Below are 24,757 nucleotides of genomic sequence, written 5' to 3'. Positions count from 1 at the left end.
GCGCAGTGGTTAAGAGTCCGCCTGCCGATGCAGGGGACACAGGTTTGTGCCCCGGTCTGGGAAGATCCCACGTGCCGCGGAGCGGCTAGGCCCGTGAGCCATGGCCGCTAAGCCTGTGCGTCCAGAGCCTGTGCTCCGCAACGGGAGAGGCCACAACAGTGAGAGGCCCCCATACCGCAAAAACAAAAACAAAATTGCCTCAGGTTAATAATCATTAGCTAGACAAAGAACTTGGGACACATCAGCATTTCTGTACAAAAGGTATTTTAGAAATGTTCTTATCCGCTTTCAGGAGACAAGATACAGCATTCCTTTTGCTGCTTCTGTTAGGTAAATATCTAAAACTAGAAGTTCAGAGAAGATGGTTCCAGGTAACCATCTGGCCAAATCTACTTGTGGTGAAAGGAAGAGTTGGGCCCATTTTCTGAACTAATTCAGAAACAAAACACAAAAACTGACTCTCCACACAGAGTTAACAGGGTACTTAGGGCAAATGTGTTTTTTGTGCCTCTGTTTTCCAGGGTAATTGCTTCCGTTTTCTTTTTGCCACATCTAGGGTTCTCTAAGATTTGCAGTAAGAGAACAATCCTGGTATTCTTGAATTGGTTCCTTTGACTCAATAGTCACTACCGTAAATACTCTCCTAAAAATTAGGGTTCACAGAACTAAGAAACACAGAAAGCATGCGAGGGGACTTCCCTGGTGGCACAGTGGTTAAGAATCCACCTGCCAATGCAGGGGACATGGGTTCGAACCCTGGTCTGGGAAGATCCCACATGCCGCGGAGCAACTAAGCCCGTGCACCACAACTACTGAGCCTGCTCTCTAGAGCCTGTGAGCCACAACTACTGAGCCCACGTGCCACAACTACTGAAGCCCGGGCGCCTAGAGCCTGTGCTCCGCAACAAGAGAAGCCACCGCAGTTAGAAGCCCACACACTGTAATGAAGAGTAGCCCCCGCTCGCTGCAACTAGAGAAAGCCCACGTGTAGCAATGAAGACACAACACAGCCAAAAATGAAGAAATAAATAAATTTATGAAAAAAAGAAAGAAAGCATGTGAAAGGATTGAGGATCTGCCTGAGAGTATTCCATAAGATAAAATGAGGAAGATCCTTGCTTATTCCTATTGATAACACAGCCCTTCAGAAAATGACTGATGTTGATCATATAGATGATGATTGTGAAGAGGAAAAGGAATTAGATTCTAATCTGGCTCCTGCTTAGGAATTTTTTACAGTTGTAGTTATTATTCCCCCTTAACTGACATAGGACCAGGTTTAGGGAGGTTAGATGCCCTAAGAGGGTCCTCCAACTGCAAACCAGAGGTGCTAAATCCTCTAGAATTATAGTGGAAAGACCAAAGACAATTGATTTTTTTTCTAGTTCCATATTTTGATTGAGGAGATTGATACGTAAAATGAGTTAGGAGCAGAATTGACCACCATGATGATGAAGCTGGCTATTGAGAGGAGTGAAGGTTTGAGAAAAACGCTGGAGAAAAGAAAGATGTGGTAGACATTGGGAAACATATGAAACAAAACAGAAAAAGAAGCCCAAAGAGAAATGGCAAGCTTTCTGAGTGAAAGAGTTCAGCATCCTGGAGAACAGGGGATCCCGATAAGCAAATGACTAAAGTGGAAAGGGAGAAGTCGTTTTGTCTGCAGTTCGTGGTGAATCCACGGGGGCATCAATTCCCAGTCGGGCCAGTCACCCACACAGTGCTGCCTGGGGCTCCCCGCCTTTTCACATAAACTCCCTCAGCTCCTTACGGCGGCCAGTGAGGTGGGGCAGAGAAGAGCCCATTTCACAGATGAGAATATGAGAGATAGAGGAGGGGGCCTCGTTCAAGTTCACAAAGCCACTCAGAGGGAAGTCACACACCGGGTTTCTCATCCTCATTCCATCACACCACATGGCTGCCTGGGCTCAGCAGACTTTATGATAAGAAGGTCTCAGAACAATGATTGAGGATTGAGTCAATTTCTCTGGAGAAGGAGGAAGCTAGAGGGGGAACACTAAATAAGAGGGGTGTATAGTTAAGTGAGTCTTTTCTTTAAACTAATGGTAAATTATATATTTCTCCATTCTATTGAAAATATGTTTTCCAAAGCTTAGCTGAACTGGGCTGCAATGGATGCCTGGAGCTGTGGAGGCAATGCCCCAAGAAATAGACGGTACCATTAAAGAGAGGAGAGAGTAGCCTTCTTTGTTCTGGAGGGGCAGTCATCCCTAAATTCTTGGATGACAGAGAAAAAGCTCCTGGGCTTTTATCTTTACTGACCTGTGGATCCTGGCATCAGGGCAGAGTCATCATCTCTGGAGAACAGAGGGGGAATGCAGTAAGTAGGGCTTGGCCTCATTGCACCTCTGGCTTGTGGATTACGTTTAATGCAGAGCAGAGCTGAGCCTGTTCTTGGAATGGATAAGCCCAAACGACTAAGCTGCTGGACATTGTGACCATTCATCCAGCGGGTGGAAGTTTCCAGAGCTCAGGAGAAGATGGGCTAGGCAGGCAATACAATTAGGCACAGGAGAAGAAATCATTTTGTTTTTGCAACTTCAGTCTGTTTGGGTAAAAACTCATTTAAGAGTGAAGAGAGAATTTCTTCATCTGATCTGGGCAACTGCTGGCTTGAATTTATAGCTGAATTCAACCACCTGGGCTCATTGAATGAGCCATTATTCAGTTTTCAGTGCAAGGAGGAAATAGAGGCCACCTCAAATTTTGATGAAATATTGAGGAAATTAAATAATTCTTTGGACAAAGGTGCATAAGGGATGGAGGGAAGCAGAGATAAATGAACTCTCCTGGTCCTCCACAAAATGTATGACTCTATTTGTGTATAATATATCACTTTGGATTTAGGAACACAAATTGATTATATTTCAAAAGCAGCTAAGTAGAAACTTATTTGAATTTGAGCAATAGCTAAAGCCAAAGAGAAGAGAAGAGAAGATTTGAGTTGAAACATCCAAGAAAATAGCGTTAGGAGGCTGGGAGAAGGTTAGGGCTCCTGCATTTTAGCAGCGTTGCATTGGGGCCTGATTGCATAGTCCATATATAATGCTTCAGGAACATGGGTGCCTTTCCCAGGTGCTAACACTATTGACCAACGCAGAGAACCATCAACGTAGAGCATTTCTTCCAACATTATTACCTTTTAGTCCTTTGAGAAAAATTCGTTCAAGAAAACGTCATTGCTGTCATGTAGCTGGCATGGCCCAGTTGGATGCAATGTCTTGTAAAAATGTGCTAATGTTATAGCGCATGATAACATTGCATAATGAGAGGAGCTGGGGAAGGAAGGAGAGGGTCCTGCTAACTTTCATCTGTCAGAAAAATGAAGAGGACCATGGCTAGGCTTCACGTTGGAGCACTGCCCTCCTGTACACATGCATATAAGGTCCAGGTGGACTTAAGCAGGGAGGACCCAGAAAGGCCTCCAAGGCTGGAGAGACTTAGGTCTGGCTCCCGTGGGGCATCCTCCGGAATTCTGGGCAAATTGCTGGTAGATTCAGGGCCCTACAGAGAGCACAGCACAGTGTCAAAGTGCACTGAACAAGAGGGTGGGCTCTTGAGTCAGTTAACCTGGGCTTGAACCCAAGGCCTGCCACTTCCTAGCTATGTGATTTTCATCAAATTACTTCTCTAAAGCCTCTGTTTTCTTCATCTTAAAATGGAGATGGGGGGGGCTTCCCTGGTGGCACAGTGGTTGAGAGTCTGCCTGCCGATGCAGAGGACACGGGTTCGTGCCCCGGTCTGGGAAGATCCCACATGCCGCGGAGCGGCTGGGCCTGTGAGCCATGGCCGTTGAGCCTGTGCGTCCGGAGCCTGTGCTCCGCAACGGGAGAGGCCACAACAGTGAGAGGCCTGCTATACCGCAAAAAAAAAAAATAAAAATAAAAATAAAAAATAAATAAATAAAATAAAATGGAGATAGGGACTTCCCTGGTGGTCCAGTGGTTAAGACTCTGCGCTTCCACTGCAGGGGCTGTGGGTTCGATCCCGGTCGGGGAACTAAGATCCCACCTGTCGCGCGGCCAAAAAAATAATAATAATAATAAAGAAAGCACTGGTCTGCTAAGGTATATTATTTGGATAAAAGAATAACAACTAACATTGAGAAATGAAAGACTCCTTTAAAAAATAATAAAGTAAAATAGAGATAATAGTATATCAATTCATAGGATTCCTGTGAGGATTAGTGGGATTATCTGTTTTTACATGCTATTGTGAACACTCAATAAGTGGTAGCAATTAGGGCTATTTTGTTTTTGAGCTTGTAGTCAAGCTTCATCATATGACAGAAATAGTGAGAGCAGCACTCATTAGCATGGCCTTCCAGTTAAAGTTGGGACTCCCAACAAACAGCCACCCAAGAACTCCTTGGAGGAAGTTAGTCAATGTCCCATACCCATCATACAGTCCTGGACCCCCTTAACCTCCCAGCTCCAATACCCTACTTCATCCCAAACAACCTGGCAGACACAGTAACTGGTCCCATGTCATGACACGATGGGGATTTTTCTTTAAGAGTCTGAGTGAAACAGTTTGAAACCTTGTTATCTGGTTCCATAGCATTTGGTTATGCAGGTCTCATGCCCTCATGGCTTCTCCGGTGTTCAAGACCTAAGAGTGGACGCGGAGAGAGATGGCCACGGCTGAGAGGTCATGGGGGACACAGCAGGTCCCATGCCCCTTCCCGCGAGGCTGGGAGGAGCCCGGCTGCATTTACTGACACTTTGATCGCTCTGTAGGAGGCTTTGCCAATGCCTAGTGCTTTTAAAACTGTGGCAAGAAGTAAGCAACAGAGTTGGCAGGAGAAAATGTTACAGCCTGAAAGGTGGGACGGATGAGAATCACCGGAGAAGGAGCAAGACTAGGGGGACAAGAAGAACAATAGGATGAGGGAATAAAGGGGGAAGAGAGAAAAATGAAGTCCCGGAGGTCGAAAAGGAAATTGAAGGGAGATGGAGCTTTCTGATGCTGATGAGGTTTAAGAATTAGGAAATGATAAGAGTTATAGAAAGTGGAGTGAGATGGTTAGAAAGCCTGAAACAAGGAATCAGCTTAGGAAGGGGCTTCTGAGGCATCGTATGATCCATCTGCCTGTCTTTATAACTGAAGAAAAGAAGAAAAGGAAAAAAAAAAAAGGGAAGAGAGAATCCTTTGTTTCTCTATTGGCAAAACTAGGGGATTGGACCATGATCTATAAAGCCCTTCGCAAAGCTAACAATCTATGAATTTATAAGGCATATATATTTATATATTTAAGGTTCCTTATTTGGTTAAGATAAGTCACTGTCGTCTGCATAACTTCCATGAAAGTCACTTTGTATTGGGTGGCGTGAATGTGTTTGATTTTCTCAGGTCTCAAAAAGTCAGGATCATAATGCCCTTCAAAGTTTTAAGTAGCTTATACAGTATGATCATTTAAAAAAAAATTGACCAGCCCCCAGGTATGTTCTGGAACTAATACTTGAACTTTTGGGAAAGTAATAATCTAGGCTAGAACCAGGTCCTAGAACTTTCTGGCCTTCCTTTTGGTGACTCCTCTGTTTGCTCGTGGTTAGACTCTATGATATCCGTTTCCTTGGAGTCCAGGTTTTCCATTAAATACAGCACATCAGGAGAGACTCGAGAACCAGCCACAATGTTGATTCCACCGGTCTCTGAGGATGTTTCTGTGTCAAGTAAAGGAACCGGCTCAGGGCTCACGGGATCCAGACTTAGGCCTGCCAGGGAGGTGCGGCTGGACTCCACGAACCTCGGGAGGCTCCACCTTTCTGGAGACTTGTCACTCTCATGAGGGTCCTCCTCAGAAGCAAACTGGAGGAGGTTTATCTCAGCTTTGGCTGGAACAGTCTGGGAACTGGGGTCCCTAGAAGGTGCCCCTTTCTCTGAGGGGAACGGGACTGACCCCACAGAGTCCTCCTGCTGCCCAGTCCTGCTCGGCTGAACCTCAATGAAGTCACAGCTCTGGATAGAGGCAGTGGAGTCATGGTGGTCATCCTCTGCCCTGGGCACTGCCGCTTCGGCTGCTGTGACCAGTACCTCAGGGACCCGCGGCGTTTTGGTGGGGTAGCCCCTCACACTGGACGGTGGAGTCAGGCTGGCCTGTCGGATGGTGGGCAGCTCTCCCAGGCTGGCATGCAGCTTGGGGCTCCCCTCTGGGGTGCAGGGGTGCTTCCAGGTGGCTGAGGCATGGTGGGGACTTCTCGAGGGCACGTGCTGCAGGTCCCTGGCTGGGCTGAGGTCGCCTGGGGGTAAGAACGTGGAGCTGTCGCTGGCCTGTCTCCCATAGCTTTTCCTCCTGGGGCTGGAGGCGCGTTCGTAGGTGCTCAGGAACCTCTTGACTCTTCCAATCATGGAGCGGTGATGGCCATGCTTCTCATAATCCCACAGCCAGTCCTCGCCAGACAGGTCGGACCCCGACAGCCTGAAACACACAAGGACAAAATGCAGGCAGAGCAGCTTCAAGGGGCCTAACTTTGTGTTGGGGCCAGAGGCTCAAAAGGTAAGGACTGAGTTCGGTATTTTCACATTACAGATTTTGAAAGGGAGGAGGGAGGGGGATTTTAACTGGAGATAATCTAGCAGAGGTTCTCAAACTTTTGGGTCACAGGACCCTTTTAAACTTCTAAAAAATTACTGAGTACCCTGGCGAGATTTGTTTATGTGGTTATAGCTATTGCTATTTACTGTGTGAGAAATGATGACTGAGGAATATGAAAAAGCACAAGAATGTGCAAGCACACATTCCATTAACTAAGTGATGACATCACTACATAGCCTCTGGAAAATTCTACTGTACCCTCACAAAAGGACAAGAGTGAAAAAGGTAGATAACAGTTTCATGTTATTATGAAAATAGTTTTGACCTTAAGGACTTGGGTCTTGGGGTCTTGGTTCTTGGGGATTTCCAGAGGTCCCCAGCCCATATTTTGAGAATCACTGACCTAGAGACTTAGACATTAAAAAAAAAAAAAAAAGATATAGTATGTGTTCTTTCTCCCTTGTTACAGGTGAACTAAAGTCATGTTTTCCCAGGACCCATATAACCCCCCAAAACAATGAATCACAGCTAAATTCAAGACAATCCAAACAACAGCTAACATTTACTGACTGTGCACCTTCCATGTATTAATTCATTCAATTTTCACAGTAATCGTGTATGTTAGTATCATTATTATTCACATTCTGCAGGTGAGGAAACTGAGGCCCCGAGAGATTAATTAAGGCTATGTAGCTAGTGAGGGCTAAACCCAGAAGTCTGATTCCAAAGCCTTTGTTCTTAATCTCTTCTATATAAAGTCTGCTACCTAGGTGTCAAGAGATGAGGTAGAGCCTGGGGGCAAAATAATGTGTAAAATACAGTTCTTGCCCAGAGGTCATTTGCTGACATTCCTGGTCCATGCTTTGCACTTCTGTACTTGTGGGAAAGAGTATATCCATGAAGGTGGTGTGGACTCGCAATGCACTTGGGCTCCGCTGGTGATTAAGTCTGATGGATTTGTTATTGCTAAGAATATCCTGCTGAATTTTTAACATTTGAGACATAAAACAAATAATCCTCCCATTTTTAATCTTCTCCTTCAAGGCTGAAATAAAAGGATAACTGAGAAAACAGTAAGGGAAATTTGTTAGTAAGGCAGGCTCCTGCCTCAGATTCTGTGGTTATTTGTCTCACATCTCTGTGGATATACAGTCTTAACAAAGTTCCAAGAAAAAATGCTTAAAGCCCTGCCCGTGATCAGGCCATCCTAGTCCAGTGTTCGCACTGACATCCATGGTGACAAGATGCTTTAACCAGGTGCATTTTATGGGACAGAAAGGGAAAACTTGGAACAGCATAATATTGGTGTAACCTGAAAGGGCAAAGTGAGCAGCCAAAGAAAACGTTGTTCCTCCATGTTTATGAATAAAAGATGGATGATTGAGATGATTAACTAGCTAAATGTCCTGGGATAGCATTCGATTACAACCTTGTGCTGTTATTCTAAAGCCTCGGCAGTGCCCTTGGCTACCAGATAGCCTTCTGGCCCACCTTCCACTGTTCACGGCTCGGATTCTGTTACATTGACTTGAGAAATGCAGACTCATGCTTCAGCAGCCTTGGTGACCCTGCTTGTTGCATTTCATTAGGTCAGGTCTCCAGTCACACTTCAGGAACCCATTTAGTTACGGAGAACACCAGAGCAGTTGGTCACTAAGATTGCTGTGCTGGATGTGCTCGGGGAATCCTAGGGGGAGCTGGCAATGTCTCTTTATAGGACAGGCCTCTGTCCTCCATTTGGGATCTTCACTTTTTATTTGGGATTTGTCTTCCTTAATTACTTTTTAAGCCACACAACCTTGTAAGAGTGACAAAATCTTCTAGGAAAAAAATGTTTGTATTATCGTTACTTCAAAACTTCGTGAACCCTAAGGAAAAAACTTTCTAACTATGCACTGATGTGGTGGATATGTACACTCAACTGAGGCAAAGGATTAAGGCCTTGGGTCACACACTGGAGAAAAACAAACCAGTTGCAGAGAGCAAACTGCAAAAAGGCCAGTGCTCTTGCTGATGTTCTACTGATTCACCCACCGACATCGGGCAGGACTGCCCATGAGGTCCTGTTGCACTTTCCTGCCTCTGAGACTGTGGTGTGGACGCATGAGATTTATCCACATACCCAGCTAAATGCATTGAGCATCTGCCATGAACACATTTGTTGCATTAAGTTCTGTATAACATAATTTAGAAGGAGGAAGAAGGCATGTATATAAATAGCTAAATTGGGGGCAAGGTAAGTTGTTGAGCAGGTCTTTGACACTGCAAAGGAAACGGATAAGCAGAGAAGGGACAGAATATTGCAGGTGGAAGAAGTGACTTGAGCAAATTAGACAGCAGGGAACTTCAGGTGTTTGTGAGGAATGGGAAATACTCGGATTAGTGTGCAGAATAGTGTCAGGCACAAAACTGGTAGCCTTGGACTGCGTCATGAAGAGTCTTATATACCAGGTAGAGGGATTAGGGCTTTACCCCAGAGGCAGTGGGCAGCTGTGGGTTGTCTTTGCAAGTGGAGGGCATAACTAGAATTGTGTCATTTGGTAGTTGTGTCCAAGTGGGAAAAGCTACATGGAAAGCAACCAGAAATGCTTTGGATAAGAAACATGACTTGGGAACTTTCTTTCTTTCTTTTTTTAAAATAAATAAATAAATTTATTTATTAAAAAACAAGAAAACGGGGAAAGGCAAAGGAGAGAATCAAGAGACAAGAGACAGGTCTTGGCAGGGTGAACATTTTTAAAGGGTTATTAAGAAATAAGGCAAATAAAATGAATATTGATAGGAATGAAACAAAGAGGAAAACAAGAGGAGAGAAGGACTTCCCTGGCAGTCCAGTGGCCAAGACTCCGCTGTTCCACTGCAGGGGGCATGGGCTCAATCCTTGGTCGGGATCCTGCATCCCACATCCCGCATGACATGTGGCACGGCCAATAAACAAAAAACAAAAATCGGGGCTAGCAACCTGGGGAGAAGGCGAACTCGAGTCCCAGAACCAGCTCTGGAGATTCTGCTTGGCCATGAAAGTTTTTAAAGGGGAAAAAGGGGAGGTAATCTCAATGGCTTGGGAACTTTCCACACCATTAGTCAGAAAGACCCATTAGTGGGTCTTTGGAAGAACACTTGGTGGTCTGTGATCTGGGGGGGCAGTTTTATGAATATCATGCTGTTGTGATGAAGGAAGTCCTCCAGCTCTTCACGCTATCAAAGTGCAGAAGTGAAACTCCCCAGTGTGACAGACCTAATGACCTTTCTTCCAAATGTTTCTGTGATGGAGGTTTCGTTGCCAACACACAAGACTCATCTCCTTTCTCTGGTTCCCAATATGACAGCAGAAACTGAGGTTTGAGGACAAAATGGTTTAAGGCTGAAAACATGCAGAATAGAATACATTAAAGATTATTTATTTCCCAGTTGAAAGGATGTATCTTTTAGGTCCTTTGAGACTTTCTGCTCCTCCTTATTTGATTTTTATTTTATTTTATTATATTTTAAAGGGAACTTTATTTTTTAAATTTATTTATTTTTGGCTGCGTTAGGTCTTCGTTGCTGCACGTGGGCTTTCTCTAGTTGCAGCAAGCAGGGGCTACTCTTCGTTGCGGTGCGCGGGCTTCTCATTGCAGTGGCTTCTCTTGTTGCGGAGCACAGGCTCTAGGTGTGCGGGCTTCAGTAGTTGTGGCACGAGGGCTCAGTAGTTGTGGCTCACGGGCTTAGTTGCTCCATGGCATGTGGGATCTTCCTGGGCCAGGGATTGAACCCGTGTCCCCTGCATTGGCAGGTGGATTTTTAACCACTGCGCCACCAGGGAAGCCCCTTATTTGATTTTTTTTTTTTTTTTTTGCGGTACGCAGGCCTCTCACTGCCATGGCCTCTCCCGCCGCAGAGCACAGGTCCCGGACGCGCAGGCTCAGCGGCCATGGCTCCCGGGCCCAGCCGCTCCACGGCATGCAGGACCTTCCCGGACCGGGGCACGAACCCATGTCCCCTGCATCGGCAGGCGGACTCCCAACCACTGCGCCACCAGGGAAGCCCCCCTTATTTGATTTTTAAAGACCTTTAGTATAGGATTAGTACAATCCTGAGGCCCAAATATAACACCACTTAAAATGCCCCTAAACAATTATAGCAGAAACATTGTATGATAGAATGTCAGCACCCTCATTATATTGCTATATTTCAGAGAAGATCAGCTGAAAAACCTAGGTCTGATGTTCTGGAATTCACTCAGACTGAGATAGGCAGGTAATTAGAGACCAGAGGACATACATGGAAAGTGCCATGCAGCCATTAGTGTCCAGCAGGTGGAATTTGAGAATTGCCTCTGTGGTGAGGAGAATGATTTATTTCGGGGGCTTGCAGAGCCAGGTTTACTGCTGCCTAGGCTGACCCCAGCTGTATGACCTTCGGAGAGTCACTTAACCTCCCTGTGGCTTAGCATCATACTTGAGTACAACAATACTTACTTTACCTGCTTTACAAGGGTGCTTGGAAGTTCAGAAGGAATAATATATGTGGAAAAGCTTTGAAAAGTAGACGATATGAAAAGGACTCTGTCAATGACTGGCACACTTTCAGAGATGGTTTCCAAATCATCATCAACTACGCATGGTTAGAGGAAATAATAGTGTCTGTCTGAAGGTCACTCCCTTTTCTCCTTCAAGCGTGACCTTTAAAAATGTTGCTACACCTCGAAGCTGCCACCTAACAATTAACATGTTGGAAGGGATGACTATCACAGTTGTTTATTGATGAGACTAGGGTACTGAGTAGATGGAGGGGAAATATAAGGATGGGAGGAAGCTGGGTTTTTTGAGAGAAAGAAGATAAGGCCAGTCAGGTGGTGGGACTGCCCTGACTTGCCTCCCAATATTGTTTTTTGTGCCATTTGCAGACATTGTCAAATCCTTCAGTAAACATTATGGCACAATATAAATCATCAGTGCAGAAAAAGTGGGAATGAGAAAGGTTGTGGCACGTATTGGGCTATTTGTGAAAGGGAGGAGAAGTGTACATGGTGGGAGAGAGAGTAGATTATGTTAAGCTCGGCAGGCTAGTAGGTTCTAGTTGAGTCTGGAAGGGGGGAGAGCATGCGTTATTTCTACAGGTCAAATCGATGTCAGGATTGGGATGTGTTCTGATTTCAATCTCAAGTGTTAAAAAAAGACCCCCAATTTTCAAGATACCTATTGAGCACCTACAAAACTGTCAACCCCTCAGTCTCCCTTGCCAATGACTAATGTCTGAGGGCTCCAGCAGCTGTGATTTAATTAAGGCCTCTTGAAAAGACGCTTGGATGCTCAGGGGTGCAGAAGAATACTTGTCACCTCCTGTTACCATAACAAAGAAGAGCCAGGACACAGGACTGCGGAAGATGGCAGCCGCCTTCCAGCTTCTTGGGGTGTGTCTGACATGGAAAGACCAAAACAGCCCCAGTGACTTGAAAGATGTAATGTATTTTTTTCAAAGCAAGCTTTCTGCAAAGGAAACCCCTTCTCATTAGTGTGATCAAGTAACTATAGAGCTTCAAAGACTGAAGAATAAAACTAGATGATGCTTGTCTTCCCTTCTCTGTGGCCACTTTTAAAGTGGAATTTTGACAATTTAAATTCCAATGATAGGTCATTTTAACAGAACTGAAATGAGGAATTTAGGAAAATGATACTTAATACGATGAATTCTACTTCTCACATCAGATTTATTGTTTTCAAATTGCTTGTGTACTCAAAGTCAGGCGGCTACCTTGGAGGAAGCCAGTAATTGCCTGAAAATCCATCGGGGCAGAGGCACACGTGCAGGAGCCTTTATTCACGGGCAAAGCAAAATGTACTCTTCAAACCCATTAGAGGCACACACTTAATTTTTAACTTTCTGCACTACAGAATCACCGTCAAAGCTGTAGCCAGGGATTTATAAAAGGAGTAAATAACCCTCATGCTAAGCTGGGAGGGGCGGGCTGAGTGTTGTGAGAGAAATCCAGTGGACAGAACATTGTATCCACCCAGCAACACTCCCCGCCGAGCCCCTTCCCCCAGCGCCCTGCCCCGCCAGCTAGGAGAGAGTTTCAAGCTGTGGAGCATCACTGGAGGTTGTTGAGGCCAGAGAGCTGGCCACCACCTACCTGCTGCCTTTCTATTGCCTCTCTGATAGTTTGGACCAAGGATTATGGCAAATCTGGTTAAAGAACAAGCATATCTAGCCTCACATTGCCATTCTGTTTATTCTCACCTGGCCTCCATTGGCTGTCACAAAAAGAAATTGTGGCCCAAAGTTAAAGTCTCCACCCTTCCATACTCTTGTATCCTATGAGAGTTTTGTTAGAAAAGGAAAGTAAGCCATCTATACCTCTCATTCCACTTAGAAGGTGAAAACTAAGCACCAGTGGTGACCCCATGCCGGCAAATGAAAGAATCCCTGAGCAAGTTCTAAAATTATGAACTTAATGCACATTCATCTCCTTGGGAGTTTCCGTCTCTCATTTCCTTTCTGGTACATTAAGTGAAAATCAATGTTCCAAGAATACGTTTTTGTTGAAGTTAGTGATTCAGAATTTGAGATATTTTTGGCTGTTTATGGCACAAGCATGCAATAGTGTGTGTGTGTGTGTGTGTGTGTGTGTGTGTGTTTGTATATATAATCAGACTATGTTTTTTCTTGTAAAGTTAAAATATTTGAATATAGTTGGCTAAGAAGGGATTACTGAATAAAACATCCATCTAGAAATATATTTAACCACACTTTAATAAAGTCTTTGCTTGCTTGAATATGTATTTTGATATATTTGAAGTATTATATCACTAAGAATACTTCTGACAGTACTGTAAAATCTTAAATGCTTTGTGCACATTAAATACATATACGTTTCACTGCAAAAAAGTACTGTATTATTTCTACATATTCTTAGGACCTTGGGAACGAAGATAGATATGTAAAAGTCATTATTTCTGGGTACGTGGTTGTAGTTTCACAGAACCAAATAAATCTTAACTTCCTCAACCCCTAACCAGGAGGAACTCTTACAAAAATTTGAATATTACTCCTCTTTGTTAAGTGGATCCTTAATTCACAGACCCATTCCTTAAGATCACTACCAACGTGAGGAAATTTTGACATATTTGAATCATGGCAGAAAGGCCAATACAACAGTGTTTTATGAACTGGACTGCAGTCAGCAGTTTAGGTTGCCAGACTGAGAGCCTGCCTTTAGATTAGCAGGGCAGAGTGAGCACAGGCCCACGAAGACACCCCTCCCGACACACTCAAGTGATCTATTTCACAAGCAGCTGCAGCCTCTCTCCTCCAGAATTTCGAATCCTTTAGCTGTTATGGATGGATATTTTGTTAGGGTTTTTCCAATGCCTTTAAGGAATTATTGCTGTTTGGATTTCCAAGACAGGATTTAAAGGGAGTTATGAAACTTCAGGTCTTTAATTTCCATGTGTTCCATTCCTCAGAGCCTTAAAAATCTGTGCTAATGGATAATCCCAAGTATTTAAAAAATAATAAGAATTTTGGAGTGAACTCATGATATTATAATGTGAAGACAAGCATTCTACCTCAAGCCAGCTGTGGTAGGCTGGGCCAGGACCTCATTTAAAAAAAATATTTTCAGCAATGTTGGCTTGAGTTTGAGCATTCTAGGTTTGTTTTGTTTAAGTGAGGTTTATCAAGCATCAGTGTCCACTGTTTCCCAAAGAAGACCTTTTTCATTTTAGGGCTTGTGCATGTTTTCCTGATATGCAACTTTTGGACAACTCTTCTTTTGGCTGCTTATGAGTGTTTTCTTAATCTTGGTTACTAGTGTCTCCATGGTTAAGCTAATGAAAAGCTTCCTTAATTAAAATAGCAGATCAGAAAGCATTCTGTATTATGACAAAGAACAAACTAAAGAGCTTCAACTGAAATTATCTTAGGTGTGGTAATGGGAACAGAGTCCAAATAGGAAAGATTCTTTTTCATTGTTCAGTTAATTCATAGGATGGTTTATTAAATGGAGATTAGTAGTTTATTACAATAATTAACATGGTTTATTAAATGCTTAAGACAAGTATATCTATGAAAGCATTTCTATTCTGGGTGCTCAGTTCAGATTTTCAACTGGCCTTTTTTCATTCAAAGTGGTCATTCTGAAGTTGATTTTGTCTAATTGAGTGCTTTTTATTTATTTATTTTGGCCACACCGTGCGGCATGTGGGATCTTAGTTCCCCCATCAGGGATTGAACCCATGCCAGCTGCAGTGGAAGGACGAAGTCCTAACCACTGGACCGCCAGGGAATTCCCTGAAGTTGATTTTTAACATGCCGCATACAAAGACTGGGAGATGCATTGGTTTGGTGTTAGAAATGATAAAATGCTGTTTTAAAACAGAAGCTTTTGGTCTTAGATTCAACAGAGAAAGATGGGCTTTGTTAGTTATAACTTCCTTCAGATTAAGACATGATGATGCTTGGATGTGGTGAGAACATTGGTTCCTGGTTCACTAGCTGAACAGGCACCATCTCCCCATCGCCCTTTACAACATCCATCTTCAGCTCCCTCCCTCCAGCTCAGGCTCCAAGGCCTCCTGTCTCCCTGCCGCCCGCCCCCCCATGTCTTCTCTAGGCCCTTCTCTGTCAATTCCCCTGGCTCCTGTGTCTTCCCTCTCCTCCAGGGAGCTCCTTTCACTCTGCCTGTCCTTTTTTGTTCCTTTCTCGGAGCAACAAGAGTTATCAATTTATTTCTTTATTACATCTTGCTTCATCTTATAAAGGATTGGAGGTAGCTTATACAAATAAACACAATGCAATAATATATAAAGTTAGGCTAAGATGATAGAGCTAGAATAAGGAACACTAACAAGATGAGACCAAAAGAAACATGCCAAAAAACCTCACAGACTGACTAAAGGTAGTCTACAAATTGGGTTTTCAGCTTTCAGCAGCCAAAATGAAAAGACTGTCATCAATTATAAAATTCACAGTCTGTAAGAGAAATAGTTTAAGAGTTACCCAGAAGAGGCAAAACTTTCTTTTTTTCCCACAGATGTCTGAGATAAATTTTCCCCCATAGGACCTCTGATAAAAGGGATGCTAAGTCATACAGTGGACAGTACTACAGTAAATACCATAGGGAGTCTTGATGGGTCTGTCCAGACAAGACCGGGGCATAACGGTAAAGTGAAATTCAGTAGAGATGGTTAAAGTAATTCCAAGGATTGGTGGTAGGGTGGGGAGGGCAGGTTCCTCTTTCCCTCTAAACATGCTTAAGGTGCTCCCATCCTAAAATGTTATAAAACAAATAAAAAACATGACCTTACCCTCGACTATGTCTCATTGGATATTGTCTGGTCTATTTCTTCCCGCCAATCCAGACTTCTCAAAAAAATAGTACAGGGATAGTTAATGAGTTAAGGAATTATTGTGAGTTTTTGGTCTTTTTTTTTTTTTTAGGCATGAAAATGGTATTGTGGTTATATTTGCTTCACGATGGTTCAGTGGTGGGTACCGTAAAGGCGTGTGGGAAGATGGGTGACACCAGGTTGGCCATGACTTGATAGTTGAAAGTGGGTGATGGCTACGTGAGGTTTATTATAGTTTGTTCTCTACTTCTGTGTATGTTTGAATTTTTCCATTATAAAATTATTTTGAAAATAGTTTTCATTGGCAATCGTGATCTCCTTGCCTCCCAATTTAGCTTCTGCTCAGCACTCTCACTTAAGTCTCCAATGACCTTAAAATGCAAACTCCTATGGTGTTCTACAGACTTTATGTTGAAACTTCCACCCTCGGTCTCTATGACAGGGCATTCTCTGGGTCATTCTCCTGCACCTGTAGTGATCATTCCTGCTCGCTCTCAAGGACTCCTTTTCCTCTGACCACCCTTTAAGTGACAGTGTTCTACCCTTTGTATTCTGTCCTACTCACTTGACACGGTTCCTGGCTGCTCCCACCCACTCTTTAGGTTCTAACACACCCATGTACTGGTAGCAGTCAAATGCATCCCCCTGCCTAGACTTTGTCTCTGTGCTCCCTGCCCGCTGGCCACCTCCATGTGAATTGCCCACAGATGCCTCAAAGGCAACCCATGCAAAAGGAAGCTCATCATCTTTCCCTTTCAGCAGCTCCTCCTTGCTACTCTCTGTCATCCTTGGTTCATTACCAATCACCCCATCATACTTCACTCCTCCTTTCTCGAATATGTCCCTTCTGCCATCTCCACTGTCCGCATCCCTGGAAGCGCCACCCTAGTCTGGCCCTTATCATCTCCCGTCTAAACTATTACTAACGGCCTGCTCACTGGCTCTCTGGCTCTGGTCTTATCCCCAGGCATCCACCTTTCAGCCAGCTGCTAGGACAACCTGCCTAAAACACAAGTGTGACCATGTCATTTAATAGCTTTGGAAAAAGGCTGAAACTTTTTACTCAGGCTGTAAAGTCCTCCATAATCCCCCCTTACCTCCCCCTCCAGATTCATTTCTTGGCTCTTCTGATTGCATATCAAATTGTTACTCTAATAGAAACACAGAGTAGAAAGACAGTTGCCAGGGGCTAGGAGGTTGGGGGAAATAGGGAGAAAATAGGTAAAAAGGTACAAACTTTCAGCTATAAGATGAATAGGGTTTGAGAAACTAATTAAAACATGGTGATTATAGTTGATAACACTATTGCATAATTGGAATTTGCTAAAAGAGAACTTAAGTGTTCTCACCAAAAAAAAAAAAAAAAGATAAATATGTAAGGTGATGGATGTGTTAATTAACTAGATGGGGGAATCCTTTCACAATGTATACGTATATCAAATCACCACAATGTGTACTTTAATTATCTTATAATTTCATATGTCAACTATACCTCAAAAAAGCTAAAATTTTTAAAAATTGTCACTTTGAATACACTATCATTCCTTTCTGTCTTTGCTCATATGGCCTGGAATGTACCTTCTGCTGAATCGCCTCACTCCTGTGTGCTAGCTCTAAATTCATTCTTAAAGATACACATTAGACTCCCCAACTCTAAGGGCCTTCTTTGATTCGCCAGACCCTGTGAAGTGTACCTTCACTGTGTTCCCATAAGACTCTCAGCGTTTCTCTATGGCTGCATTTACCACATTGTATTGTAACTTATCTCCTCATTATGTCTGTGAGCTTAAAAGGTGTGTTTTTTTGTTTGTTTGTTTTTGCCTGTCTGTAGCATCTGGCATAGAACCTACCATATGCTAGGCCCTAAAAGAAAATATTGCCTGAATAAATGAATGAGTACGTTCCACATGTGAAGATACAAGGAGAAACTTGATAATTTAAATTTGCACTTGAGATAAAAATGAGAGGGGGGGAATTACTTTATTTCAGTAATGCATATTTGGTAAATGTGTAGAAAATAGGGCAATATTTTGGCCATGTTCCTGAATATAGAGACCAAAGGAATTGTCTCCAAGGAATTCCCTTTTTATATGGAAATGAGTAGTGTGCTGAATGTGAAAGAATGTAGGAGGCAGCGTAATTTCTCAGGTTGCCCTTGGATAGGGCTTTTGCTCAGTTATTGAAGGGCATTGCCTCGATTTTGGAATTTCTGGGTCATGGGAATTGTGATTACAAACCTGGAATATTGATGTGAAAAGATGAGGCAAATCTGATTTCTGAATTAAATATGCTGGGAACATATGTCCTAAATAGAATAAGAAAATAAAAAAACTTATCCAGGAAAGGATTTTTTTATGTGCGTCAAGTAGCGAACACTGAAATGTTTGCATCTATACCATGTTGACACCTAATCTTCATCCTAATGCAAAGAACTCATTGGCTCAGTCATCATCAACCACCTGTGCTACAATAATCCTTACTTCTACCTTCCCTTTTCCCTGAGCCTCTTTCAGATTGTTTACTTGGTATTGATGTTGTATTTTAGTGAACAAATCAATGCTTAGGGAATTAGCTTTTAAGATTTTAGAGGACATCTATTGTTTCTGCCAGCCCAGCAAACCATTCACCCTTCTCCTGGTAATAGCACTGTGATTTTTCTTAAGGTATCATTTACTCCGTATGGCTGGTTGGGGCTGACCACACTCCTTGGCCCAAAGATGGACACACAAACCAACCTTAGCTAATCAAAATACTGTGTCTTCCTGTTGATAGTTATTGGTTCAGGAATGGGCATGTTAGCCAAGCCCAGCCAATCATAATAAATCCAGTACTTTAGTTTTAAGAGTTAGAAAGGAGATGTGCTCTTTCCATAGGATTTGCTGAGAAGATAGGTTGGACATCTGGAGCTGCTGGCTGCCATCTTGCCTTTCTGCTGTCAGGAGGGGAGAGCCTGCCTGAAGCCTGAGCCAGTGGAGAGAAAAGTAGAACTGAGGGACAGGGAGGGCAATGCGGGTCTTGGTGACATATCTGAGCCTCTGGATCCAGTCACACCCAAAGCTAGCCTACTTTTTGAATGTGACCCAAGAAACCCCTTGTTGCTTAAGTTAGTTTGAGTTGGTTTTCTGTCATAGGCAACCAGAAACATCTTGTCTAATAGCACAATCATTGAAAGAATCGACACTAATGGATCAAAGAGGGCATTCCTGTGAATGCTGGCTTCCAAAAGCCTGAATTCCTGCAGTGACCTTTCCTGGACTGTGTGGCTCCCCTTTAGGGTCCTCATTCATGCAGAAAGTCAAGATCAAGTGAGCTTTTGCCTAGTTGTTTCTTTGATCAATTGGTTCTAGCAGAGTCCAGTTAAACATCTCAGAAAAGCCTCCCCTAATAGACCCTGGCCTTTGCCTGTGCCTGGTCCATCTTGCTAGTAAATAGGCCATCTTAATTACAGGTTTCTCTCTGACAACTGGTAACTTTTTGCTCCATTCTTTTTTTTTTTTTTTAAAGTAGGTGATGAGTCTTTATTTATTTTTTAAAATCATAGACCTGTTTATTTTCACTAACATTTTGTGACTCTAGAACTAGAACATTTACTTCTTTTTTAAAAATTAATTAATTAATTTATTTTGGCTGCGTTGGGTCTTCGTTGCAGTGCGTGGGCTTTTCACTGTGGTGCCTTCTCTTGTTGCAGAGCACGGGCTCTAGGCACGCAGGCTTCAGTAGTTGTGGCACTCAGGCTCAGGAGTTGTGGCTCGCGGGCTCTAGAGCACAGGCTCAGTAGTCGTGGCACACGGGCTTAGTTGTTCCGTGGCATGTGGGATCTTTCCGGACCAGGGCTAGAACCCGTGTGCCCTACATTGGCAGGAGGATTCTTAACCACTGTGCCACCAGGAAAGTCCGTTCTTTCTTTTAAAATAATTTTTATTTTTTAGGCCGTGCCGTGTGCATGTGGGATCCTAATTCCCTGACCAGGGATCAAACCCATGTCCCCTGCATTGGAAACGCAGAGTCTCAACCACTGGCCCACCAGGGAAGTCCCTTTTGCTCCATTCTTTTTTTTTTTTTTTTTTTTTTGGTACACGGGCCTCTCACTGCTGTGGCCTCTCCCGTTGCGAAGCACAGGCTCCGGACACGCAGGCCCAGCGGCCGTGGCTCATGGGCCTAGCCGCTCCGCGGCCTGTGGGATCTTCCCGGACCAGGGCACGAACCCGTGTCCCTTGCATCAGCAGGCGGACTCTCAACCACTGCGCCACCAGGGAAGCCCACTCCATTCTTAAATACCCTACCTCCTGGTCTCCTCTCAAGCATTTTATTTTCTTGCCCAAATTTCCAAGGTTAGTTTAATATGAAAAATAGCTTAGATTTGTCTAATCTTTCTGTGCCTCAGTTTGACATCCACAAATAAGAAATCTGTAGTAGTTGACAATAATGCTCTACATTTATATCTAGAGTGTTTTTATGCTTACCATCTTGTTTAATCTTCCCAGTAATCATTTGGGTTATGTATTTTCTCCAAGGTCTTATAAATTCCTAATGCTATGTTTCTGTATTTAGAAATAGGAGAAATACGTATTTTAATACTTTCTAAACAACATGGACACTTGCAAAGGAATGTAAAATTATGATGATTAGGATGAATATGTAGATCAAGATAAAACTCTTGAGGACCAAAATAAATTATCATTTTAACCATCATGCAAAAACAATTCAATGGACATTAGAAATGGAGAACAAGTGGTACTTGCAGTCCAAATAGAGTCATCATGATGATTCCCCGGCCCTATCAATGGTGCTGGTCTCTTTTCTTTTACAAGGCAGATCTTCAAATACTTTGCATTAATTAATGACGGGAGTGGAGGGGAAGTTTAAAGCTTACTCAGTGATCTAAAAACAAACTCACAGAAAAACTTTTCCTATTAATTTTCAAAATTGAGAAGGTTGCCAGATATCCATGAAACTGCCACTGCAGAATATATTGGGTTGGTCAAAAAGTTCCTTTGGTTTTTAAGTAAAAGTAAAAGACACATTTTTCATTTTCACCAAGATCTTTATTGGACAACCTATTCACCCTTTTGTTCCACTACCTTCTGCCATTTTTCAAGTAACTTCATAATTCCATCTTCCCCAAACTTTTTATCTTTTTGAGCATAGAACTGTTCCGGGTGCCTTTTACAGTCTTCCAGGGAATTGAAATTTTTTCCATTAACAGAATTTTGTAAAGACCGAAATAAATGGAAATCCGAAGGTGCAATGTCTGGTGAATACGGTGGATGAATCAGAACTTCCCAGCCCAGCTGTAACAGTTTTTGCCTGGTCATCAAAGAAACATGCGGTCTTGCATTATCCTGATGGAAGATTATGCGTTTTCTGTTGACCAATTCCTGATGCTTTTTGTCGAGTGCCACTTTCAGTTGGTCTAATTGGGAGCCGTACTTGTTGGAATTAATCATTTGGTTTTCCGGAAGGAGCTCATAATAGAGGACTCCCTCCCAATCCCACCATATACACAACGTCACCTTCTTTGGATGAAGACCAGCCTTTGGTGTGGTTGGTGGTGGTTCATTTCGCCTGCCCCACGATGTCTTCTGTTCCACATTATTGTACAGTATCCATTTTTCATCTCCCATCACAATTTTTTTAAAAAACGGAACATTTTCATTACATTTAAGTAGAGAATCGCACACAGAAATATGGTCCAGAGGTTTTTTTCGCTTAACTTATGTGGGACCCAAACATCAAAGCGATTAACAACCAAGCTGGTGCAAATGATTTTCAACGCTTGATTTCGATATTTTGAGTATGTAGGCTATCTCCCACGTGGTATAACATTGATTGTTCTCAGTTAGTGTCTCGATTTGATTGCTATCAACTTCAACTGGTTTACCCGACCGTGGAGCATCGTCCAGTGAGAAATCTCCAGCACGAAACTTTGCAAACCACTTTTGACACGTTTGATCAGTCACAGCACCTTCTCCATACACTGCACAAATCTTTTTTTGCGTTTCAGTTACGTTTTTGCCTTTCTTGAAATAATAAAGCATAATATGCCGAAAATGCTGCTTTTTTCCTTCCATCTGCAATATTAAAATGGCTACACAAACATTCACCAATTTCGGTAAGTATTTTTTAAATGCACACTGACATGACAGCTGTCACAATACAATCTAACAAAATTGTTTTGAATGAGGGCTAAAGACAACTAAGCGCTACTAGAGCCATCTTACGGAAAAAACCGAATGAACGTTTTTGCCAACCCAATATTACAAAAGGCTGAGAAGTGCACAGCAGGAGATCGCTATTTATGGAGACTGAGCAGTCTGCTGGGGTGGGGATGAGTACCTTGGTCTGGAGGAGGTCCTGGACAGGAGGGCCCAGGCTTAGCAGGCATCTAGAAGCCACAAGGAGTAGACAACCTTCACCAAGCTGTGCTTTGAGGGCAGCAAGGTGAGCTTCCCGGCTCCTGCATCATCTCATTATTTGCCACAATTCCTGAGATTCCACTTTCAGTCATCTTTTTCTTTGGGTCTTGAAGAGGTTTCAGTCTCAGAGGTTCTTTTGGAGGAGCACCCCAAACCATTATTTTTGAGGATTAGGAGACATTGAGCTAAAAATAAAGCCTTATAGGGATAGGATTGAAGCTAGATATTCTCATAGTAGTATTAAAAATAGGCCCAGAATAGTCACTTATGCTAAGCCCCATGTCACCAAACGGAGACATAGTTTCGGTTCCTCCAGAAATCCTCCAGGAATCTTAAACCAATCAATCAGGATTTGCCTGATCAGCACTACTTAGGTAGTCTGCCTTCTAGACCCCTGCCATCTCCTATAGGAAAGTGACCTTGCAATAACCAACCCACTTTTTTGCCTGGTGTAACGGCCTTTTTCCTGCCCCCTTCTGCCTGCACAAGTCTTTCACTTGTATAGCCCCTTGATGCTCCTTTCTCTTTGCTAGATTGGATGCTGCCCAATTCGTGAGTTGTTGAATAAAGCAGTAAGATCTTTAAAATTTACTCAGTTGAATTTTGTTTTTTAACAGTAGAGAAAGAGGAGGGCTGAACTGTATGGGGGGAAGAGAAAGGAGGTCACAGGTGGCAACTTTAGACACGATCTCACTTCACAAATCTGCTTAGAACTGGCCTCAGGGAACAACGAACCATAGTTTTGCCAAAAAGTTATAAGAAAAACTCCGTATAAGCTTTTCCTTTTTCTGTAATTTTTTGGAGGGGCTCTTTTTACTTTTCTAAATTTGTCCATACTCTTCTCTTTAAGTTACTTGGAAACTGTAGCATCTGCCTTCAGCAAATATACTTAAACTTCCCCCACATTCACACATTTCTCCAAAATCAGATACATTATCAGATTTAATAAAATTATTCAAGAACTGTGCATGATTTACTGCAGGCCTCAGCCCATTTATTTAAAGCTCATAGTACATAGGGACAGATTGTTATGTTAAAACAACTGAACAGACACTGGCTTGTATACTAAACAAGTCAGTTTGATCAAAGATAATCTTAGAGAGCACTTTTGATAAAATTTATCTTAAGGCTTGCTTGTCTCAAAATAGTCTAACACAGTGCCTTATACATGGTATATACTCAACAAATACTTGTTAAGATGCATTTCATTATGATAGTCATAATTAAATGATAAACAACTGTATAATTAAAATAGTAAACTACTCTTCAAGTTGGAAGGAAAGAAAGAGGATAGTTTCACAACTACTGGAAAATCTGCTGTGGTATAAAAGCAAGGTAAAATGCAAATTACCTCAAAACACACATACACACACACCATATTTAAATCAGAAACTACAGTCTCTTTAATTTCTCACTCTCTTGGACATATTAATTATGTCTAAAAATTTGAAAAGGCTACCATTGTAAGATATTAATAATTGAGAGTTCTTATGAAAGTAACTTCAGGACCACATCACAAAAAGATCAGAACAGTGATTTCTCTTCTAAATATTGATGATTTTTAAAAATGCGCTTACCCCATTTCGACTGTTGACCCCAGAAATGAGGGTATGCAGTAGTCAGCAGCTGCCAGTGTATACGGTGGTCGAGCAGCAGAATCGTCCCAGTAAATGTCCTTCTTCATTTTGGGTAAGCTCATGTGCATTTCATCCACGGCTAAAAGGGAGACCTAAAATCATCATTACAGTGTTAGAATAATTCAGATGTGAATTGTATTTATAAAGAAAGAATAAGTTTAGTGGGTGCATGGGGTTTGGAATGGGATAGAACAGTGTGAATGAGTGAATATACAAATGTCTGTAGTTGATATTTGCTTCAACCAGTGCTGCTACAGAGTTATACATGTCGTTCACTGCATAAGAGCACTTGGCAATGGGGATAAGTGGAGCCATAAAACTGCCCAGACTAGATTCATCAAGCTACATACCCCAGAGTGGAGTGCATCTTATCTGGAGGCAGAAGAGACACCTCTTTCTTCTTTGCTCAAAGTTTTCTAATTGTCTAGTGGCTTTCCTGACAGCAACCACATAATCCCAAATATTGCAGGAAGCTGAAGATTTCAATATCCCATTTCATTGATTCCATAAACATATTTATACTTGATATCATTTCTTATGTGCCCTGAATTTTTGTTTGTTTGTTTAGAAAAATATATCAACAAGCCTATACTGTTTAGGGTTATAGTGCTCTTCTTTTGACTTTGACAAACTGATGCATGAAAAAATTATTAATCCTCTAGAAATCTAATTTTTACAAAGAGTGGTGTAGGCATTACACTTCCTCCTCAACAGGCTGACAATGTGATTGTTAGAGGTCAATACAGAGGTCATGACCTGCCAGTTGACCTGTGAGCTGGACCAGAGTAATCGGAAGCTCCTCTCCCCTGTCCT

At 42.7% G+C, this 24,757-nt stretch overlaps 1 protein-coding gene across 2 annotated transcripts in view; it reads right to left on the bottom strand.

Annotated features, from left to right (window-relative positions):
- Positions 1–732: 732 nt before the first annotated feature.
- Positions 733–24,757, bottom strand: part of BEST3 (bestrophin 3) — a gene marked incomplete at both ends in the record, with an annotated part of 45,478 nt that continues 21,453 nt past the window's right edge. For both annotated transcript variants that reach the window (XM_081250106.1, XM_081250107.1), the window contains 2 exons: positions 733–6,442; positions 23,885–24,036. In XM_081250106.1, coding sequence (XP_081106232.1) covers positions 5,512–6,442; positions 23,885–24,036 — 1,083 coding nt within the window. The remainder of the gene's footprint in view (positions 6,443–23,884; positions 24,037–24,757) is intronic.

Source organism: Mesoplodon bidens (assembly GCF_964165515.1).
Source record: "Mesoplodon bidens genome assembly, chromosome: 11".
NCBI classification, from domain to species: Eukaryota; Metazoa; Chordata; class Mammalia; order Artiodactyla; family Ziphiidae; genus Mesoplodon; species Mesoplodon bidens.
This window is presented reverse-complemented; position numbering and strand designations above follow the sequence as displayed.